General features: G+C 44.4%; 1 protein-coding gene across 3 annotated transcripts in view; it reads left to right on the top strand.

The window, feature by feature from the left end:
- The window catches only part of NCAPG2 (non-SMC condensin II complex subunit G2), a 347,950-nt gene that overhangs the window by 189,951 nt on the left and 135,522 nt on the right, over positions 1-22,477 (top strand). For all 3 annotated transcript variants that reach the window (XM_078663271.1, XM_078663272.1, XM_078663273.1), the window contains exons 17-18: positions 10,113-10,183; positions 15,645-15,798. In XM_078663271.1, the coding sequence (XP_078519397.1) occupies positions 10,113-10,183; positions 15,645-15,798 (225 nt within the window). The remainder of the gene's footprint in view (positions 1-10,112; positions 10,184-15,644; positions 15,799-22,477) is intronic.

Below are 22,477 nucleotides of genomic sequence, written 5' to 3'. Positions count from 1 at the left end.
ACAGTATGGCAGATCTTACACTCCACCTTTGGAGCATTTACTTTTTTACGTCCCTCAGGTATATCAAAAAATTTCCATATGAAATGTTCTTTCACCTTCGGCTGAGGAGGCTCTTCATCTATGAATCCATCAGAGTCAATATTGCTGCTGGATGCTCTGGCAGCCATGATAATCCAAAAAAGATTAAGCAGGAAAAAGACAGGTCTTGCAGTCACAAAAGTGAAAGAAGAAGTGAAGGAAATGGGTGGGGATTTCATTCTTTGTAAAAAAAAAACTGTTAGCAACCAATGAAAAGTGTTATTTTAAGGTCACATGACTTGACACGCTTACGCTGCGCGCACCGGAGTGCTTCCAGGGACGCTTACGCGGCGCGAACGTAGGCGCTTCCGGGGGCGCTTACGTGGCGCGCCTGAGTGACGTTTTGGTAGCTTTACGGAAATGCAAAATCATTTTCATTACGTAAATCAAAAATACTGCTTTTATAAGTATGGTACTGAATGTTTTGTATTATTATTTAGTTTTCTTACATATTTTTTTTTACGAACGCAGAAATAGCGCTCCCGCTCTCGCTTACCCTGAGCCGTCCAAGTCAAAATGATACGGGTAAGCTTACCGGTGCGCGCACCCTGAGCGCACCAAGAGAAAATGATAAAAAAAAGAAAAATACAGTAAACAAATAATTAAAAAAACAATAATTATTATAATTAATAGTTATAAAAAACAGCTAATAAAAAAAAAATCGTAGGTAACAAAGTCGATATACAAAGGAATTAACTTTTTTTTAAAAACTATGAAATTAACTGAAAAAACCATAGGTTTCACACTCGTTATAGTTAGGAATTAGCATTTAAAAAACCTTTCAAATTCACTGAAAAAACCATAGGTTTCACACTCGTTATAGTTAGGAATTAGCATTTAAAAAACCTTTGAAATTCGCTGAAAAAACCATAGGTTTCACACAAGTTATAGTTAGCTGAACATTTTAGTCATACAAAACCATTGAAATTCCCACATTATAGTTAGTTGGACTCACTATAACTCGCGCGCCCGCAATGCACTGCTGATGATGTCACATATTACATCATTCATGACATGGTCAGTGACATCACTGATGACATCTCAAATGACATCTCAAATGACATCACTGATGACATCATCCATGTGATAATACGATGCACCTCCTCACTCTCTAATCTAACCTTTGATACACCCAGTGTTAAATACAAACTACCATTCCTGAAAATATTGACACACCAATACCAGTAACTACATACGCACTCACTGATTTCTAGGTCTACACACACATCCACTCATTCACCCATACAATCACTCATACATATGGTCACTCATCAATAGAACACTATCATATCCACTCATACACCTATACAGACACTTACACGCTGACACTCATCCACAGAGTTACTCAAACACCTAGTCAGTTATGCAAAGAATCAATCACACTCCCATTTCCTCAACTACACAGTTATACACACTAAACCTTACTTATTCAAACATATACTAACACATACTTACTCTCTTTTACAATCACTGATACAAGTACACATTGATCCATACAGTCACTTACGCAATCACAGGCTCTCATGTATAGTCATTTATATATGCCAACTCTCACATGCACTGTGTTTTTTATATATGTACTTACTTGGACATGGAGCACTGAGATAGCCATTCACTCACCAACACATCCATGCAGACAGTCAACCCCCCCATACAGCTCTTTCCACATGCACTCTTGAACCCATATACCAAGTGAATCAACTGCTCATACATATATGCACAGTCACATACCTCCCAGCCACCCACACACACACACACTCACCCTCACATACAAATACTTGAACAACCAATCAATAACCCATATAGCCACTCATATAGCTACTGATCAACACATGCAGCAGCTTACACAACAACAGACATACTGATGCACACATTCAGACAGTTTAGTCACTAACCAATGCATTCAGTAAGACACATTTATTCACTCACTCATAGTCAGTCACACACCTACTAAATCCTTCATCCAGACACTCATACATCCACTCATTCTTCAATATGTAAAACATATTTCAACTTTTCAGAAACAGTCACTGGATGATGTCATCAGTGATGTCATCAGTGATGTCATCAGTGATGTCATCTGAGGTGTCATCTGAGGTGTCATCTGAGGTGTCATCAGTGATGTCACTGACCATGTCATGAATGATGTAATATGTGACATCATCAGCAGTGGATTGTGGGCGCGCAAGTTATAGTGAGTCCAACGAACTATAACTTGGGAATTTCAATGGTTTTGTATGACTAAAATGTTCAGTTAACTATAACTGGTGTGAAACCTATGGTTTTTTCAGTGAATTTCAAAGGTTTTTTAAATGCTAATTCCTAACTATAACGAGTGTGAAACCTGAGCTTTTTTCAGTGAATATATATATATATCTATATATATATATATATGTATGAATACCGCACTCGCTGGTCTCAAAGTAGTGTCCAAAAAACAATTTATTTTATTGCGTATTTCATTTGCAAAGCAACTTCCCAGGTCTACAAAAAGAACAGACGTGTTTCGTTATCCCCTGATAACTTGCTCACGGTTACATTTTTTCCATTCACAAACACCCAATAAATCACCCCACATTCTATCATGTGATATCATAGTGACAAGGTTTACACAAAACAGAGGATTCTGGTATTCGTGGTTGTTTCGATTATAATGGTACATTTTTATCCAAAACTACTCATATATGTCATTTCTTTTAACATATTGTCGTCTTTATGCCGTCTTAATGTATACAATTACTATCCCCTCAGAGATAAACTTCATATTTAATTACTTTTAGTTGTTTTAGTATTAATTTATTCCTGGTATCCCAATGGGAACGTTTTTGGGCATTGTTGTATCTATTTTTAAAGGCCTTTGTATTCAACAACAGTGTAACGCGGTGAATACGTTATTATTTTACTTGTTGATTTACATCTATTTTCAAAGTTGGCCGAAAAAGCCATTTTTTGTTGCCCTTCAGTGGGCCATTTACCCATATCTGATGTCATGCCCTCCAGTGGGCTTTTATTTATTTATTACCAGTTTCGGTCCTATTTAATTATTGGTGAGGGGGCAGTACTTATATTTTATTATCATCTGTTGGGATGATACCATCCTCTAGATACGGCATTGGGAGAACAGTCCTATGAGTGACTAACATTAAGTACTATATTTACCAACTAAAGTTTGTGATTATATCTGACGGGAAACAGTTATCAACACAAATACTTCAAAATAATAACATTACATCAAAGATGTACATAAAGTTCCTCACTCTGATTTAGGCCATAAGGAGTAAAAGTCCGAAAGTTAAGGATTTGTCGAGATTCTCTCTGTCTTAATTTTTTCTCTCGATCTCCACCTCTCTCATTTGTGGGGATCATTTCCAAAGCGTAAAAACGCAATTTTTTCCAGTCCCCATCATGATTGGCTTCCATATGTTTGGCAACTGCCGTAACTGGTATCATCCCAAAAGACGATAATAAAATATAAGTACTGCCCCCTCACCAATAATTAAATAGGACCGAAACTGGTAATAAATAAATAAAAGCCCACTGGAAGGCATGAAATCCGATATGGATAAATGGCCCACTGAAGGGCAACAAAAAATGGCATTTTCGGCCAACTTTGAAAATAGATGTAAATCAACAAGTAAAATAATAACGTATTCACTGCGTTACACTGTTGTTGAATACAAAGGCCTTTAAAAATAGATACAACAATGCCCAAAAACTTTCCCATTGGAATAGATACCAGGAATAAATTAATACTAAAACGACTAAAAGTAATTAAATATGAAGTTTATCTCTGAGGGGATAGTAATTGTATACATTAAGACGGCATAAAGACGACAATATGTTAAAAGAAATGACATATATGAGTAGTTTTGGATAAAAAAGTACCATCATAATCTAAACGACCACGAATACCAAAATCCTCGGTTGTGTAAACCTTGTCAGTATGACATCACATGTCACATGATAGAATGTGGGGTGATTTATTGGGTGTTTGTGAATGAAAAAAATGTAACCGTGAGCAAGTTATCAGGATATATATATATATATATATATATATATATATGGATATATTAATATATGGATATATAGATATATATATATATATATATATATATATATCACCCCGGTATGCATTCCAGGGGGCCCAGATCTTGTACAATTTGCGGGGACAATCCCAAGCCACATACACTGTTTTCTCTTTCAGCATACACCAGTCTAGATCTTGCTCCCAAGCTATGACCTTGGGCGGGTGCAGGGCTCCCCTGAGCTGTGCGATATTTCTTTTGGCGATCATGCAGCCAAGTGTGACCCATTTTGTAGTATAAGTGTTGAGGTCGGTAGGCTCCCAGATGTTAAGGAGGCATCTAGGTGCCTCAGATCTAATTTCTATCTCCAACACCGCACTCATAACCGTATGGATTTTACGCCAGTATTCCTGGATCTGGTCACAGTGCCATTGTATGTGTGTAAAGGTGCCCAGTTGTGCGCATCCCCTCCTACAAGATCCATCCGTCAGCCCACCCATGTGTGCCAGCTGGGGACCAGTTAAGTAAGTTCTGTGAAGGATCTTTAGTTGTACCAGCCTGAGTCTCGCTGGGATAGCGACCGTCTTAGGAGAGGAGACCTCTTCCTGCCAGGTTTCGTCATCTGATTCTATACCGTCCTCAGTCCATTTGTCTCGCAGTTTTGATAAGGGGTTGTCGATATTATTAATAAGTTTCCGGTATGTTAGGGAATTGGCCCTGTCAGGCAGGTGACCATCCAATAGTCTGTCCTCTAGTGGGGAGGTGACTGGCGGAGCCGAGCCCTCGGAAATGGCTGACTGCAACGAGTGTCTAATTTGTATTTATCGATCATATTCTAAATCCGCCAAAGCGTATTGAGTTTTCAGTGCGGCAAAGGGTTTAACACCCCCTGCGCACCAAAGGTCTTTACCATGGGAAATCCCTATCAAGTCCAAGTTAGCGAATCCTTTGGAGTTCCCCATGTATCCCTGCTTCTGTGAGTCCCACACGGGTGTGGCCATTGTCAATTTGTTGTGCCAGCCGACTGATTTGGTGGCAGAGTGCTAGATCTTAACTGTATGGGCAGTGTGCCCAGTGAGCGGGTATGTATTCGGTGTTGAATATAGAGCTCTCGAGAAGGTTCACTTGGATAAAAGCCAGCGATCCATCAGGAACCCCGGATTGTCAGGTTGTCCATACGTGGTCCATACGTGTAATGGTTGACAGCTGTTAGATGCGCGGCCCAATAATATTTTTTGATATCAGGCAACCCAATTCCCCCATCATACCATCTAAGTGTCAACTTTTTCATAGCAATTCGCGGTCTTCCTCCCCATAGGAGGTCTCTCAGGAGGCGCTCAAGATCCTTGAAGTACGGGACAAGGTCAGCAGAATTATGCAGCGCGTATAGGAAACGGGGCAAAGGCATAATTTTAAATAATGCAGCCTTGCCCAATAGTGAGAGCGGGAGGGACTTCCAGTGTGCTATATCGCTTTTGAGCCGTTGCAGCAGAGGGAGCAGATTGTGGGCATACCGAGCCAAAGGGTCTAGGTATATAAATATGCCCAGGTACTTGACGCCGTCTAAGTCCACTGGGACTGGGCAGTTGCGGGCCAAAGGGGGAGAAGTTCCCCAGAGGACATACAGGAGGGATTTTTGCCAATTGACTCTAAACCCAGAGTACCTCCCAAAAATATCTAATCTGTCAAAAACTGCTATTAGGGATCTCTTTGGGGACGTTAGAGAAAGAAGGATATCATCAGCATACAGGGATATCCTGTCCTACCACTCCACCGACCAGCGCATTCCGCGGATCATTACATCTTTATGGATCCACGCTGCTAGTGGCTCAAGGGCCAAAGCGAACAGTAAGGGAGAAAGGGGGCACCCCTGTCGGGTCCCGCGGCTAAGTTCAAATGGTTCATACTTCCTATTATTTACCACTACCTGAGCCAGCGGCGCGCTGTACAGCTGTCGTCTCCAGCTGCAAAAATTTGGCCCGAATCCCAATTTGACAAGTACCGCAAAGAGATAGGGCCATTCCAGGGTATTGAAAGCCATGGTGGCATCTAAGGAGACCACAACGGCGTCTTCTCGTATCGTCGGTACCCTGCCCAGGACTCCGTGCAGCCGGCGCAAATTGAGAGCCGTGTTTCTTTTAGGCATGAACCCCGATTGGTCTGGATGGACTAGGGAACAGGGTGTTGATCCAAACAGACAACACCATGACCATGTTCCACATCAACAAGCAAGGGGGAACACACTCAGTAGCGCTGTCAAAGCTAGCACAGGACATATGGACATGGGCCATTCCACTGAGAATAGACCTACTACCAATATACCTACCCAGTAAGGACAATGTGGAAGCAGTCCGACTCAGCAGAAAGACCTCAGCCTCCCACGAATGGGAGATCAACCAGCAGGAAGTAGAGAAAATATTCCAAAGGTGGGGTACACCGCAAATATACCTATTTGCAGCACACCAGATTACAAAATGCCAACACTTCGCATCCAGACAACCGGACCATCGGTCTCCAGGGAATGCGCTATGGATAAGTTGGTCAAAGACATTTGCATACGCTTTTCCCCCGATACCACTGATACACAGGATACTCATCAAATGCAGGATCAGCAACATGGCGCTAATTCTGATAGCTCCTCAGTGGGCCAGATGGTCCTGGTTCTCACAGATAGTAGAAATGGCACAGGAACGAGCACACAGTTCCCAAAAAGAAGAGACCTGTTAACAATGCAAAACGGAATCTCCTGTGGGAAGAGGGCATAACCCTGACCCAGAAGTCTTAATTCCACCAAATACAAGCATTGTTCCTTCCCTCCGAGAGCGTGGGCTCTCATCTGCAAAGGATCACAAACCAGTCTGTGGTGGCAGGCTGGTCTACACCAGTCAGCCAGCACACTAACAGTCGGTAGGCTTTCAGTGGACACATCTAAGGTGTACTTTTGCTGCATATCTTAAAAAATCCATCACTGGAGTCAGTTTAGGCTTAATACGAGCTGTTTAATACCAAACATCTCTAGTTTCAGTGAAGCCATCATGTAGCTAGGGAACTCGTAAACACTGGTGTCCAGCACATGTACTTAAAATGATTTTCCTGTTCACTTGTAATATCTGCTCAGACATCACAGAGGCACATCTGCTCATGTAGATATGTAATATAGTGCACCACGCCTTAGGGTTGTAGTTCCTGCTGTAGGGGTGTGTTACCTATACTGCGTGCAGTGTCTTCAGGCATGGCAGACAGGAGGTGTGCCATGTCGGGTCTGCACTTTTCTCTGCACTATAACACACAGCTTGCAATGGCAGTCTGCATGTTGATGCTGATGTTTTTTTTAGGGTGGCACAATACATACGTGCAGCCCTGAGAGACCCTCCTTAGTGCTCCATCCCCTAGGTACCAACATTACCATTTACTAGGGACTTAGAGTGTGCTAATGGCATTGCCAGTTGGGGAACAATTGCACCGTTTTAGGAAAATGTGTATGCCACTGGAGACCTGGTCAGCAGGAACTCTGTGCACTTAATGTCAAAATTGCACCAGATACCAGTCAAAAAGTGTGGGTGACAATTTCAACAAGCATTGGCCTAGCCAATAGGTCTCGTCTTTGGGACCTTATAAGTATTTAATTATGCAGCACAATATCCTTGATGCAACATCAACTGTTGCATGGCTAAACACTTATAATGTCCCAAAGTGAGACCTATTGGCTATGCCAATGCTTGTTTAAATACTTAATGCGGAACGGTAGTTCATAAGGGTGCTGACTCTGCTTCTCGTGAATAAGTACCCCGCTCCCCATATAAGCACCTAAATCCAACTTTTTATCACTCTATCCCTCTATGGTAATTACATTCAAAACCTCCTGAGTCAAAAATAGGAGAATTCCAAACGTGAGTCTTACCTTCCGCCCCGGGCAAAAGACCTCAAATATCGACTACCTGTCCCTTGCTTCCAAGCATAAGCAACACAAAAGAGATAAAAACCCAGTGAGGTAACCAATTGCAGGTTTGGGACGGATTGACAAGCTATCGTGTAGTCTTAAGGAGGTCATTTGTTGGTTGAAGTTTCAAGAAACCCTACTATTGGTTACAATAACTGACCAGGCCCTGAAAAAAGAGGGCACTCCCGTCGCCCATGAAAAACTGAAACCAACACTGCTGTTGCTGCAGAACCGGAAATGGCTGCTCGCAGCTCTCGGGGGGTAGAGCGTGGCGTAGTCAGTCGTCAGCCGTTGTACACTGTCCCGGACAGACACGTACTCTGGTACAGAACACTTCACAAGAGAAGTACAATGCGAGCCACCAGCTGTCACTGTCAGGAGTGCCACTTGTTTGTTAGGCGTGGGAGGGGCGAGTCACTTGAGGTGTTGTTTAATATTTGGTATCCACTTGCTGCTGAATCGTGTAGCCTACATTTAGCCCCAGAAACACCTGAATATTGTTGACGAGACCAATTTACCTCAACTGCTGCACCGTGGAAATATGAGAGAGGATGACTAGGGAGGAAAGCCAGTGCTCGACCGCCATCTGTTTACAATTAACACAAACGCAAGACGCAGGCGTGATAATTGGAAACAGATGGTGCTGATGCTCGCTCTCGCAAGCTGTAGGCTGTGGGCGGATACAAAGGTGGGACATGCACCCGCCTTTGCCCAATTGCAAGCTGTCGTTTTAGGAAGATGCACGCAAAGCCCAATAGCGTGTGAGCACCATACGCACAAGCTTCAAGAAAAGCTGTAGCGATTCCAAGAAGCCCTCCCCTAGGGCAGCGCATGCGCGCTGTGCTTGCCTAGACCTAAAAAGGGGCACTTTCCTACTCCATGATAGACCTAAACACACTAGTAAATTGTTGGTCTTAATTTGAACGTATTTTCTCCTGGCTTGGTCATCTCTGATAATGCAGTTGGCCAGGCATGCGAGGGGAGTCAATGGCTATGATATATTAACATGTGACATTCCCTATGCAGATGAAGAGTTCAAGAATGAAGACCCCACTCTCATCTCCCTCCTCTTGCTCCCCCTTTGGTATGAAACATCCTCTGTCACAATTGAAAATTGTGTAGTGGGCGCAGTACAGTAATGTGGAATGCGAATCATGCTCCCTCCTGATAACACTGTCACTTTTTATGTAATGGGAGCTCTTTGTGCTTTAGATTTGTTTTCTGAGAGTTTTAAAGAATGCTTTCAAATATTGTCAATCTTAAATGCACTAAAAAGTGATAAATGCTGTTGCTGGTAGCCAGCTTCTCTGATGGGGATTTTGCAAGATAGGATTTTAAAATACCTCGAAATGGAAACCTTTTTTCTCTTCTCTTGTCACAAGCCTGTACTCCCTTTCCTTCCAAATCTTGTTCTTCGTTTTCCTTAAACTTTTAGATTGAAACTAGCCTCTCACTTTTCCCTAGGGTCTGCTTTTGATGCACCTTTATCAGAATTCATTTTGGATTTCCCGCATTGTGTGATCTTCAACAAATAATATTGAAGCATTTTAAAGTAATTGGACGAAATCTTGTCACTTTATAGAAGAAACCATAAATAAAATCACATGCATCAGAGAACTGTTCACATAGTTGTCCACTGTTTTGACTAGACCCTTCACCTTCCTTCCCACATTAAACTGAATGCAAAAATATAAATTATGATATCCTATATGAAGACTGTAATCTGACAACATATGCTACTGTAATGCCTTCTTTAGCATTATTTTTCAAACTTCACTGTTGCCTCAGCTTTAATCAAGCAGTTTGATTCAAATCCAAGGAATGTCTTTTAATTGTGCAAGAGAGTTAGTCATGAGGACCAAGCTGGTTGGGTCATGACCAAGGGTGTGTATGCTCCACAGTGTTTGCAGACTTAGTGTAAACGCTTCACACTACCAGGCAGCATTGAGCGTAGAAGAAAGATAAGAATTTGCAAGCATGATAGTCATTATCAGGTCTAATATTGCCTTTAATTTTTTGTTTTGTGTGTCTTAGTAGTCCTCGTTTTTCTTTTTTCTTTTTTACTTTAGGATGATCGCTGTATGATCCCACTTGTGATCCTGGCTTCTTTCATGCCGCCATCTTCTATTCCCACCTTCAGGTATGTGACTCTTTAAAACGTTAGGTATGTTCTGCAATCCCTCGTGCATCCCCTTGATGTGTTGTGTCATCCAGAGTGATGCCCATCTTCAGTTCTCAGCATCAATTTGTCAATATGTTGTGTCCCTAATTGTGCTTTGAAACTCTGGCCTTAATGAGTAATTGTGCTTCATCTAGGCAATGTAGCCTGTTACAAAGCACGTAATCTGATGGAGGTACCTTGCCACGGATTCCCTACCTTTGAATTTCGCAGGCATCAGACTGGATCTTTAAATATTTTATTTGAGCAATACCCCTGCGCGCCAGTTGGTGACGTTAAGTGATTACGAGTGACATCGTCTGCGTCGCCTATATAGGCTCTACTTCGGCACGCTGACCTCCGTTCTTTTCTTTCCTTTCCGTGCGAGTCAAGCGCGGATCCGTGAAAAGAGTTACCCTCTGTCACTTTTTGATGGGATTTTTCGAAATTTTGTCAACCCTTTTTTATGTGAAAGTTGCCATGTCAAGGAAGACCTCAGGTTTCAAACTGTGCAGCGCCTGTCACCATGCCATGTCCGTGATGGACTGACATTTGGTTTGCCTCTGGTGTCTCAAGCGCGACCGTGACTCGAAGTAGTGCTGCGACTGCCGGGCCATGGCTGCGTCGGCTTTGCGGGAGCGGTCCCCAAAGCTGCTTGCGGCCTGGCAGGCGACACCACATTGCTAGACTCCTTAGAAGTCATGTACCCGATTAAGAGGAAGGTCCCGACTCTACTCCGGGAGTCCCAAGTCCTCTTCGTCCTATTCAAAATCATCGGGACATTCAGGAAGGAGGCATAAGAAGCACAAGAAGTTGAAGTGGGATTCGACTATTCCTCGTCTGTCGGACGACATGATTGAGGAACCTCTGCTTTCAAGGCCTTGTTTTTTGGAACCTGTGCCTGGGTCGACTCTGCGCCTCCCTGATTTTCCATGAGCCGGATGGCGTCTGCCCAACTCAGAGAATTTTATGAGGCCATGCGTCTCATTTTTGGGCAGCCTGACCACTCTGCCGTGCCTTCGCGCCCGTGGAGTCGGGAGGCTCCATTGAGCTCCACGCCAGTGGCTCTGGTGCTGCTGTTAACCCTTGGATCTGGACTAGGATCCGAACCGGCTTCGGTTGTGCCACTGAGACTTTCCCCCATGCCGATGCTCTCCACGTTGCCAGCGCCTACTGATGTCGTCAGCCCCATTCTCATCCCAATCAACCCGGCCCGGGTACGGCATCGCCAGCCACGGTCCGTGCAAGTAACGGCGGTGGGGCGGTGTAAGGGTCGATTTCGAGGGACGATGCAGACGGAACATTAATTATTTATTTAATTTTCCCTCTGCATTGTCCCTCCAAATCCCCCCTTACCCGGCCCCACCGCCCCACCACTGTTTCCTGCACGGACCGCTGCTGGGCATCACTCGATGCAGATTCTGGCACCAACAGGGCCTCCAGGTCCTAAGCCTTATTCTGAAGGGCTAGGAGTGGGAGAAGATTGGGAGGGGTCGATAGACCCTTTAGAAAACCTGCCACAAGAGGAAATTAACGGTATGAAGAATTGAGTGATGCCAGTGGGCTGGATACTATTCCAGATACTGATATGCTTTCTCTCCCTACCGTGGCTACAGAGAAGGGGGCATCTTATGCTATGGTGATGTGAGCAACGGTGGAGGTCCTTGGCCTTCAGCTTCCTTTGGTGGCAGTCAAACCTAACATCTTGATCGAGGTGCTGCATCCGGGAGTATCCTCCTCTGAACCCCTTACTCCTGTTTAACAAGGCCCTTACAGACGTCCTACTGGGAATCTGGTCCAAGCCCAGTCCTGTGAATAGGACAATTGCCTGCCGCCCCTAAAGAGCGTGATAGTCCAGGCATCCGCATCCTAAGGTTGGATAGTTGAGGTAAGACATTTTTTTTCTTCTGCTAGCCTTGCATTGCGGTCAATGAACAAAGCGTGTTTATTGGGTTGGTATTCCCACACTTTGTGGGAAACTTTTGCACAAGTGCTGCCACAAGTCCCTGAGGGACTTGGTCCGTCCTCCCCCAATGTCAAATGAGAGCGATGCAGCAAAGTTCTCCGTCCAGTGTGGTCTAGACACGACTAACTTGCTTTCAGACTCCACTCCTGGCTGAGAACATCTGACTTTTTGGGGGATGTCCAGTCCTCTCTCATGGACATGCCCTTTGCTGGCACCCGTCTCCTCAGAGACAAAGCAGGTGCAGCACAGGGGCGCTATAAGGACTTACGGGCTATGGCCCAGTCCTTGGGCCTCTCAGTGGCTACTCGTGCCCAGTCTGCCTTTTGTGGCTACAGAAGGTGCATTCAACCTCCCCAGCCATATGCCAGCCACCTAGCCATGCAAGTCCAGTAACCCAGCCGCGATTCTTTCCGTCCACTGGTGGCGTCAGTTCACGAGCACCCAAAGCCAGCTTCAGCCTCTAAACCCTCCTAGTCTTGCCCTTCGCGACCATGGGCGTCCAGTTGATGGCAGGATGACCATGATATTGTACACGTGGGTCCTCTAAATAGTCTGAAAGGGCTATTCCTTCCCCTTCCCCTTCCCCTTCTAGACCACCCCTACCTCCATCCCACGACTGGCTGATGGAGAATAATTTGATTTTACTCCGGGAGAAAATCATGGCTCTCTTTGCCAAGGGATCCATAGAGAGGGTTCCGAACCAGAAGTAGGCTGTGGCTACTATTCCCACTAGTTTCTGGTCTAGAAAAAGGACCAGGGCCTTTGTGCTTTCCTAGATCTAGGAGCTCTTAACTACCTTCTTAAAAATGAAAATGTCAAGATCCTCACTAGCTCAGGCCTCGTCTACCCTGAATCCAAGAGATTGGATAGTGGCGTTGGACTTGTAGGGCACCTATTTCCAGATTCCCGTCCTGCCTGCCCATTGGCGTACTTGTGATTTACGGTAGGCCACAGTCATTTTCAGTTAACTGTGCTCCCTTTTGGCTTTACCAGTGCCCCATCGGTGTTCACCAAGGTGATGGTGGGTTGTCGCAGCTCATCTGTGCAGATCAGGGATACCAGTCTTCCCTTAGCTCGACTGGCTGCTGAAGGCGGGCTTTCTCCAGGCTCTTGTCTCAAAGCTGCAGACTACAGCAAACCTGCATTTGCTGGGGTTCACTATCAACGCTCCTTCCCAGACTCTCACCTTCATTGGAGCTGTTTTGGATACTGTGCAGTTTTGGGCTTATTCTCCCGAACGGAGAGTCCAGGATATTCTGGCTATGATACTTATGTTTCAGCCTCTATCCTGGATTTAGGTGGGAATGAATCTGAGGTTGCTGGGCCTCATGGTCGCCTGCATTTTACGAGTGACACATGCCAAATGGTATATGCGGACTCCGCAGTGGGACCTGAAGTTCCAGTGGTAGCAGCATCAGGGGATTCTCTTCAACGTGGTCCAGATCTCAGGCTGAATTGCACGAGACCTGCAGTGTTGGCTGTCGAGATGCTATTGAGTCAAATGCAAACCACTCGCCCTTCCCCAGCCAGATCTCACAGTAGTGACAGATGTGTCACTCCTGGGGTAGGGTGGCCATCTGGGAGAGGTGGAGATCAAAGTGCTCTGGTCTGTGGTGGAATCTAGACTCCATATCAACATACTGGAGCTCCGTTTGATCTCACTGGCATTGAAAGCCTTTATCTCCTCCATCAAAAGAAGGCTAGTGCAAGTGTTCACGAACAACACAACTGTCCTGTGGTACTGCAACAAACATGATGAAGTGGGGTTGTGGACTCTTTGTCAATAGGCTCTGCTTGCCTGTACATGGCTGAAACAGCAGGGCATATCCCTGGTGGTTCAACACCTGGTCGGTTCCCTAAATGCCAGAGCAGACAAACTCAGCCGTTGATGCCTAGTGGATCATGAACGGTGTCTTTATTCAGAGATGGTGCACGGTCTCTTTCAACAGTGAAGAGAGCCTTGGTTAGATCTGTTCGCCTCAGCAGTGAATGTGCAATGTCAGCCGTTTTGTGCACGGGAGTTTCGAAGGCTGCTCTCGCTCGGGCGCTTTTTGTCTCAAGAGGAGCTCAGTCCTCCTATATGCCTCTCCGCCCATACCACTCCTTCCCAGAGTTCTCAAGATAATCAGGAATGACCAGGTACAAGTCATCCTTGTAGCTCCGGACTGGTTATGAAGAGGCTGGTATCCTGAGATTCACAGCATGAGCATCGATACTCCGATCAGGCTGCCCCTTCAGGAGGATCTTCTGTCGCAGCAGTAGGGGAGGGTACTCTACCCGAACCTCTCCACTCTGCACCTTCTTGCGTGGAGATTTAGCTGCAGGCAGTTGATAGCTTTCGATCTTCCTCTTGTAATCTGCAATGTTATTCTGGCAGCCAGCTGTCCTTCCACTAATTGTATACGCCTGACGGTGGAACACATTTGTAAAATGTTGTACAGAAAAGTCTATTGACCCTCTTTCTGCTCCCCATTCTGATATTTTGCCTATTATTTTGTCCCATGCCCAGCAGGGCTGTGTTCTGTGTACCCTCCCTATTTAAATCACCTATTGTACATAGATTCCTGAAAGGCCTTGTACATATGTTGGTTCCTGCAGCTTTCACTATGCCTCAGTGGCACCTTAATTTGGTTATCACTTTCCTAATGTGCGCTCCTTTTGAGTTTCTGCGTAACTACCCGCTCCGGCAGGCAACAACATGGACATCCCTGCACTTGTTAACCAAACATTACTGCCTGAATAGTCTGGTCTGCAGGGATGGCCATTTTGGCCGCTCAGGACTTCCTAGTGTAAATTTGTCTGCAATCCCTCCTCCTGAGATGGCAGTGCTTTGTTATCTATTCAAAGGTAAGGAATCTGCGGCTAGATGTCTCTATCAGATGGACCTTCGTTAATGCCTTATCTGGTAGAGACATGATTCAGCTACGTTTTCTTACAGACCTACTTATCCTCCTTGTGCTGCGAACACGTTTCGAGGGTCAGGGCAGTTCCCCTTGTGGGCCCTAGTTTCTTAAACACACACTTATGTCAGTACTCTTCATGGCTCCGCATTCCTGGTGTAGAAAGTCGTGAAAAGTAAATTACGTCCGCGGGCTGAGGTGGCGTTATATAGGTGATGCAGACGTCACTTCCGTTATGGGGGTACGACTACGTTGTTGTCGTCACGAGGAGCTGACTAATGCCACCTACCGGCACACAGGGGTACTGCTTGAAGAAAAATCTTCCGGATCCAGTGTGACGCTTGGGAAATTCAAAAGTAATGAATGTGTGGCTAGATCATGTCTCTACCAGATAAGGCGGAACCGAAGGTAAGTAACTTGTCTAATAAAATCTAAATATAAAGTTTACTTTCGAGGTCACTATATTGTCATCAGCATGTTTCTTAATGTTGTTTTTTGTGTTACCCTTTGGTTATACACAAATGTAATGTTCATCACATTTAGTAGTAAAATGTAGAATTTTTGCAATTCTTTTCAGCTGCGGTGTTTTGTCCAAGTTGCGGAATATGGAGAATGGTGTCGATGAATCAAAATACTCTACGCTTATAGACTGCCTGTGCCGCTGGCAACAGGTGGGGCATGTAATGGAGGTGGTTATAGATTGGCTCACAGATGCAATGCCTCAAAATAAGGTAAGAGTAAATTCTCACATTTTTGTAAATCAATGTCTAACTAATGAGCTTTATTACAAGGCCGTACAGCTATCATTGATAATTTGGAGCACACAATTCGATTCCCAACCAAAACCTATCACTTTATGATGGTGTTTGAGTATATGAACCAACAACTGTCCTTGCATATGATTGTTGTAGTACATTTGGTTCCATGCCTATTGTGTTCTACGAGTTAAGATAATACAGGCTACAGCACAATTGAAGGACCAACTTTTTTTTAAATGTACCTTCTTCTTGCTTTGTGGTGTCTTCAATGTTGCCCCAGATTCCCAATTTGTGTGAAATTATGTTATCTTCAGTAAGAAGTATGCCTTAAAAGTTTTTGAACCAGGTTCCCAAAGGACAAGGTAAAAATGTGGACATCTATCTCCATTCAGTTTCCAATGTTTGGATAAGATTTCAGACCTTTAAGGGATTTGCAAAATATACCATAAGGACATTAGCTGTTGATTATTTTGGGTTCGCCAATTCTCAAATGCACTCATGTTTAATGTACACTAATTAAACAGTTATGCGTACCCAAGAGGCCGACATGTGTTTTAGCACTTTTTTTGAGTGGTGGTTGCATCAAATGTTTAAAAGTAACCCGCTTGTCAGCTGTTGTACCAAAAAAGCCCTATCATAGTTCTGCAGTTGTGGAAATAAAGCTGTGCTCAAAGATTTCTGCCTTTGGGGAGACGGATCATTTCTGGATCTTTAAAGAAACTAGTGTTCGCTCTCGGTGTAGTTTTCTCTTTCTGGCATCATGCCTGCGAGGACTAAACCATCAGTTTGAGGGTGATTGTCACCACTCCCCCTTTTGAGGCCACAGTTTGAAAAATTTACCTTGTTTTCACTCCGAGCACCGTTGCAAAACTGCACTCACCCAGGTCCAAATTAGATATAGCACCTGCTTCTTTGGGCAAAGACAATATTGTGCTCCTGGGTGAGCATATACCATTGGTATTGAATGGCTCTCTGCAGAGTGGGATCTCTGCGGGTTCCCCGAAGCTGACTCTTCTTTTGAAAAAGCTCTGTGTTAATCCTAGTATACTTGCAGATTTCAAGCCTGTTTCTACGGTGACTGTGTTATCAAAATTAGATGAATCTGTATTTACTTTTGAGCTACAAGAACAAATGGAGATGCTTTCCAGTCAGGTTTCAGACCCATGAGAAACACAAACAGCAGTGCTTGATATTCAATAGAAGATTTGAAAACATGTTCAATATGGCCCCATGGCTTTGATTCTCTAGGGTTTCTTAGTGACCTTTAATACCATACCTCAGGAGTTTCCCCCTGCCCAGTCAGACCATGATTTAAGAAAGCCGGTCTGTCCAGAACTGATTCATGTTGAAAGTGCAAATCTTGAAATTTGGGATCTCCTTCGGCTCAGCTTCATCGCCACTCCTTTTAAAAATGTATTTGGTGCCCTTGGTTTGGATTGTTTAATTGCGTGGTCCATGATTTTGATTGTTGTTTGAGGACACCCTAGTTCGGTTGTATCATCATACAGGTTGACTGACTGACTAAAGTACTTATAAAGCGCTCGAATGCCGCGGCGTCTTGGCGCTGTAGTGACAGAGAGAGCGGTGAGAGCAGATCTTAATGCGGAGAGAAAAGCCAGGATTTCAGTGCCTTTCTAAAACATAGTTTAGATTTTTGTGAGCACAGTGCAGGGGGCAGAGAGTTCCATAGTCTGGAAGCTTGGTACGCAAAGGACCTGCCACCCCATCGCATTCTTCTTATTCTAGGCTGACATATTAAATCATGATTAGCTGATCTCAGCGTACGCGATGGCACATATCGAGGGAGGAGTTTGGGAAAATCGTCTGGTCCCATACCGTACAGGGACTTGTGGACCAGACAGAGGGCCTTAAACTGTATTCTACATCTGACTGGAAGCCAGTGAAGTTCCTTGATGACTTTGGACGTTGGGTGGCGATAGGGTAAATTCAGCAAAACCCTGGCTGCGGCATTTTGTATTGCCTGCAGCTTGTTCAGTTGTTTTTCTCCTGTGCCCAAGTAGAGTGAGTTGCAATAGTCCACTCTGGACATTACTAGGGCAGCCATAACAGTTTTTTTTAACGTTGTAGGGATGTAGGGTAGAAATTTTCTAAGAATCTTGATGGTATAAAAACAGGTGGAGGTTACCTGGTTAATCTGCGCTTTGCAGGAAAGATCTTTATCCACCAGGAAGCCAAGATTCCTAACCTTATCTGCAGGCCTAGGACAGGAGCCGGCCTCCGAAGGCCACCAGAGGTTGCTCCAGATAGATGGTTTCTGACCGAACTCAATTATCTCGGTCTTGTCCGTGTTTAGTTTTAGAAAATTACAGCTCATCCAATTTTTTACACCGAGAAGGCAGTTTTTAAAACGCTCTGCAGTGGCTTCAATAGACTGGGATACTGACACTACAATTTGAGTGTTGTCGGCGTACAACACTAATTGCAGGCCGTGGGATTGAATTAAGGCAGCTAAAGGGGTGACATATAGGTTAAACAAAGTGGGCGATAGCGCCGAGCCCTGAGGGACCCCACCTGGGAGGGAGAATTCGTCAGATTGAAGACCTTCCCAGTGCACTTGTTGAATTCGGGAGTCCAAAAAATATGTTAGAAGGGTTAGAGCAGTGCCGGTGAAGCCTAGAGTTCTTAATCTGTTTAACAGAATTGAATGGTTCACGGTGTCGAACGCCGCTGTAAGATCTAATAAAATCAGGGCCGTTCTACCACCCTCGTCCATTGTCTTTCGAATGTTATCGGTTGCCATGATCAAGGCAGACTCTGTTGAGTGGGAGGGGCGGAAGCCATGCTGAGAGGGGTCTAGGAGCTTGTTGTGATCAACATACCCCATCATTTCTTGGTTTATGGCTTTCTCCAGAATCTTGGCTGGCAGGGGTAGGCAGGATATTGGTCGGTAATGTTTAAGTTCTGTAGGATCCAGCGAGTCCTTCTTAAGGATAGGCCGAATGCAGGCTTTCTTCCAGCTACTGGGGAAATCACCAGAGGTGATAATATTGTTTATCAAAGGGGTCAGGACAGCTGACACCGTCTGTGGAATCATGTGCAATACACGTGGCGGGCAGGGATCTAACGGGGACCCTGACTTCATCTGTGTGATTAGATCTATCACCTGTGTCTCCTGTAATAGAGGGAAACAAGAGTAGCTGGAACCAGTCAGGGGGGCAATATCATTATTATCGATAGGTGTATTTAGTGCAGAGGAGCTAAGATCATCATAACTGTCTGAACCTTTTGTTCGAAGAAGGTCTCAATGTTGGTCACAAAGTTTTGGTCAGGACTAAAGACAGTGTCGCGAGGGCTCTTAGTCAGATGAGTGACAGTTTTAAATAGTTCTCTGGCAGTGTTGACAGCTGCCTGGATTTTATTTGTAAAATCGGCTGATTTAGCCTAAACTATTGCTGTCTTATATACCTGTAGGGCTTTGGTGTATATTAATTTATTTGGAGCACTATAGTCTGAACGCCACAACCGCTTAAGTCGTCGGCATTTCAGTTTTATGTGTTTCACCTCTGCGGAATACCACAGCGCAGTCGCAGATCGTCTTCTGGCTTTTTTTATTTCTACAGGAGCCAGCTGATCGACTGCCTGACTGATCCAATTTCGGAATTTGATCGCTCCCTTGTTAGTGTTACCGATCTCGAGAGCAGGGGGGTCCTTTGCGAGTAGGTCAGCCAAGAGGGCAGGTTCAAGTTTGTTCCAAGGACGTGTTATTTCAGGAAGTGTGAGGCCTCTTCGATGATTTGACAGGTTATTCAGAGGTATGTTAAAGAAGATAGCACTATGATCAGACCAGGGAACTGCTTGAATCAAGATAGCTTTCATATGGCCATTGTTAGTAAAAATGCCATCAAGGGTATGTCCTGCAGTATGAGTGGGGTTTGAAATTAGTTGGGTCATGCCGAAGCTAAGAAAAATGTCTATTAGAGTGATCGAGTCAGTCATTGTTTGCTTCTAAATGAAAATTAAAATCGCCCAGGATGGTATAAGTGGTGGAGTCCGACGTAGATTCTAAAAAAGTGTGTAGTGCTCTAATAAATGGCGCTCTCAAACCAGGGGGGGGGCGATACACCAGCAGGCCTGCAAATATTAGGCAGTTATTATCTTTAATTTTAAAGCTCATGGTTTCTGCTTCTAGACCCTGTTCGGGTAGAGAGAATACCTTTAAATGGCATTTATAAATAATCCCAATACCACCACCCACTGCTCCTAGTCTATTTTCAAATTCTACAAGGTATCCTTCTGGAACTGCATCATTCCAGTCTGGTCCTGAAGCGTCAGATGCCCTTGTTTCTGTTAGAAACATTATATCAACAGCATGGTCTGTGATCAAAGCTGACATTTCATGTTTATGTTTAACCATGGATCTGGTGTTCAACGAAATGCACTTCAAAAATCTTTTTCCACTCACCGGGCGGCGTGATTCACACTTGTGGTTATTATTGGCCAACAGATGAGTATTAGTAGTAGGGCACTTGCTCATGGCTAGGAGTGAATCGCGTAGTTTATGGGGTTGGAGAGGAGGATTGTTGAGTGTTTGCAGGCCACAGGAGGCACAGCTAAATGAAGGAGAGAGACCTGCTGGGTTTGCTTTTTGCATAGGTTTACAGGGGCACTGAATCAGCTCGAGCAGCTGTGTGCTTGAGTATTGAAAACTATGTTTTTTTTTAAAATGGCCATAGTTTCCGGCGCTAGGCGTGGAACTGGCGCAGACGGGCTTGCCTTTGGCGCGCCTTCGGTGTGCCGCCGGCGCGCCCGCTGCGCTCCCTGTGAGGGGGGGCCATTTTATAGTTGTGGGTGAGGGAGGGGCCGAGCACTGGACCGCTCGCAGAATTCACCCCCAAGATGGCGGACGCTAAAGCGAGTCACACCCCCGGCAGCGTCTACTCGGCTGCAATGGGGCTGAAAAGCATGAACAGGTAAGCGCTAAAGCGCCAGAAAGTGTCAAATGGTTCCTAGTGATCAGGAAATTTTAAAAACACATTGTGCCAAAACGAAATTATATGCAGTGAATATTAAAATACGTCGATTCAGGCATACACAACAAGACACCAGTCCCGGCTTCCGCCTCAGGACCGTCAAACACGCAGCGCTCTTAGTCTGGTTCTGCTGATACTTGTCATAGTTCAACTTTCATACTATCTATACAAACCTTGATGTCAAAAAATTATTGCTCATGTCCCGAGCAGTTGAACATGTTGCAAAATGTAGGTTATTATTGACTCTTCGCTATTTGCTGCACATTGCTAGTTGCAGCTGAACTAGCTGATTTCCATCTATTTTGTTCATCCACATTTTGCCCCCTATTTGGAGACCCTAGCTGCCTGGCACTTGCTACGGAGTCTTTCTCTGCTCTGGAAGTTATTTGAACATTTCTTAATGGTATTGCTAATTTACTAGCTATTAATAATTGGAGCTAAATAAATACTTGAACCATGAGATTTAAGCAAGTGTTAGTGATTATCCCATCCGTGTGTTTTGTTTTTCAGAATACATTTTATTTATTTAAGTTCTGCAATCTGATTGTCTAATGAACTACATCTTAACTTGTAGATGTTTACCTATAAGGTCGTTTAATATACTTATGAATGTATAACTTTACAATAATTCAACCCTAATGCGTTTGTGCGTACCAATAGTGTGAACTGTCTAGAAACATTGTTCAGGAGTCCTGTCACAGAATATAAATCACGTCTGTGCACCGTATGTCCGTATTTCAGAGTTCACTGCATCCGACATCGTTGTCTGTTGCTGTATGACCAGACCTCGGTAGTCCGCCCATCGCTGCCAGATTTTAGGATGCTTCTGAGGGCAACCACGTGCCAGGAAAACCATTATCTCCAATCCCATAGAAAAGTCCATTCCATTTTTCCAGGCCCTGATAGTAGGAGGTGTTTCCGATTTCCATAACCTGGCTATGTCTAGCTTAGCGACGGTGAGGCCAAGCCAAAGGAGATGGCGTTTATATTTGTTGCCACCAATCTCGTCTGTTATATGAAGCATTGTAAGTCTAGGTGAATCTAGGCAATTCCCACCAAGTATTTAGGTTAAGCATGCCAATACACCGGACCAGAACCTATACAGGGCTGTACATGTCCAGACTGTATGTAGTTCCCTCCTCGTTCTGACATCGTAGACATACTGGGGAATCATTCAGGCCAGCTCTCCATAATCTATGGCGCGTATAATATGTCCTGTGGAGGTACTTAAACTGGATGAATCGTAGGCAGGAGGAAATAGCCATGCAGCGGGGGGATTCCATGGCCTCGGTCCAATCATCTGTGTCTAGGGGGGCAATGTTTGTTTGCCAGGTATCTTTGTAATGAGGGATTGATATATTTTGATTATCTTATGTTCACTAAGGTCTCCCATTAAAGACTTGCCCTCTAGTGGATTAAATTCTGGAAGTGACTCCAGGTTATCCATGTAAGGTGTAATAGCGTGGCAGAGCTGTAAATATTTATAGAACTGGGAGTCGTGCATGGAAAATTAGTCTTTTAGGTCCTGACATGATTTGAGTACCGTGCCTTACATGATATCACCGATTGTAGAAATTATTATGCTGTCCCATCCCTGGAACCCCAGGAGTCTAGCCAATTGGGGTAATAATTGGTTATTCCATTGTGGTGTTTCACGGGTG

The sequence above is a fragment of the Lissotriton helveticus genome, chromosome 10 (genome assembly GCF_964261635.1).
Source record: "Lissotriton helveticus chromosome 10, aLisHel1.1, whole genome shotgun sequence".
Classification (NCBI taxonomy): Eukaryota; Metazoa; Chordata; class Amphibia; order Caudata; family Salamandridae; genus Lissotriton; species Lissotriton helveticus.
The sequence above is the reverse complement of the archived record's forward strand: the minus strand, read 5'-3'. Positions and strand labels throughout refer to the sequence as shown.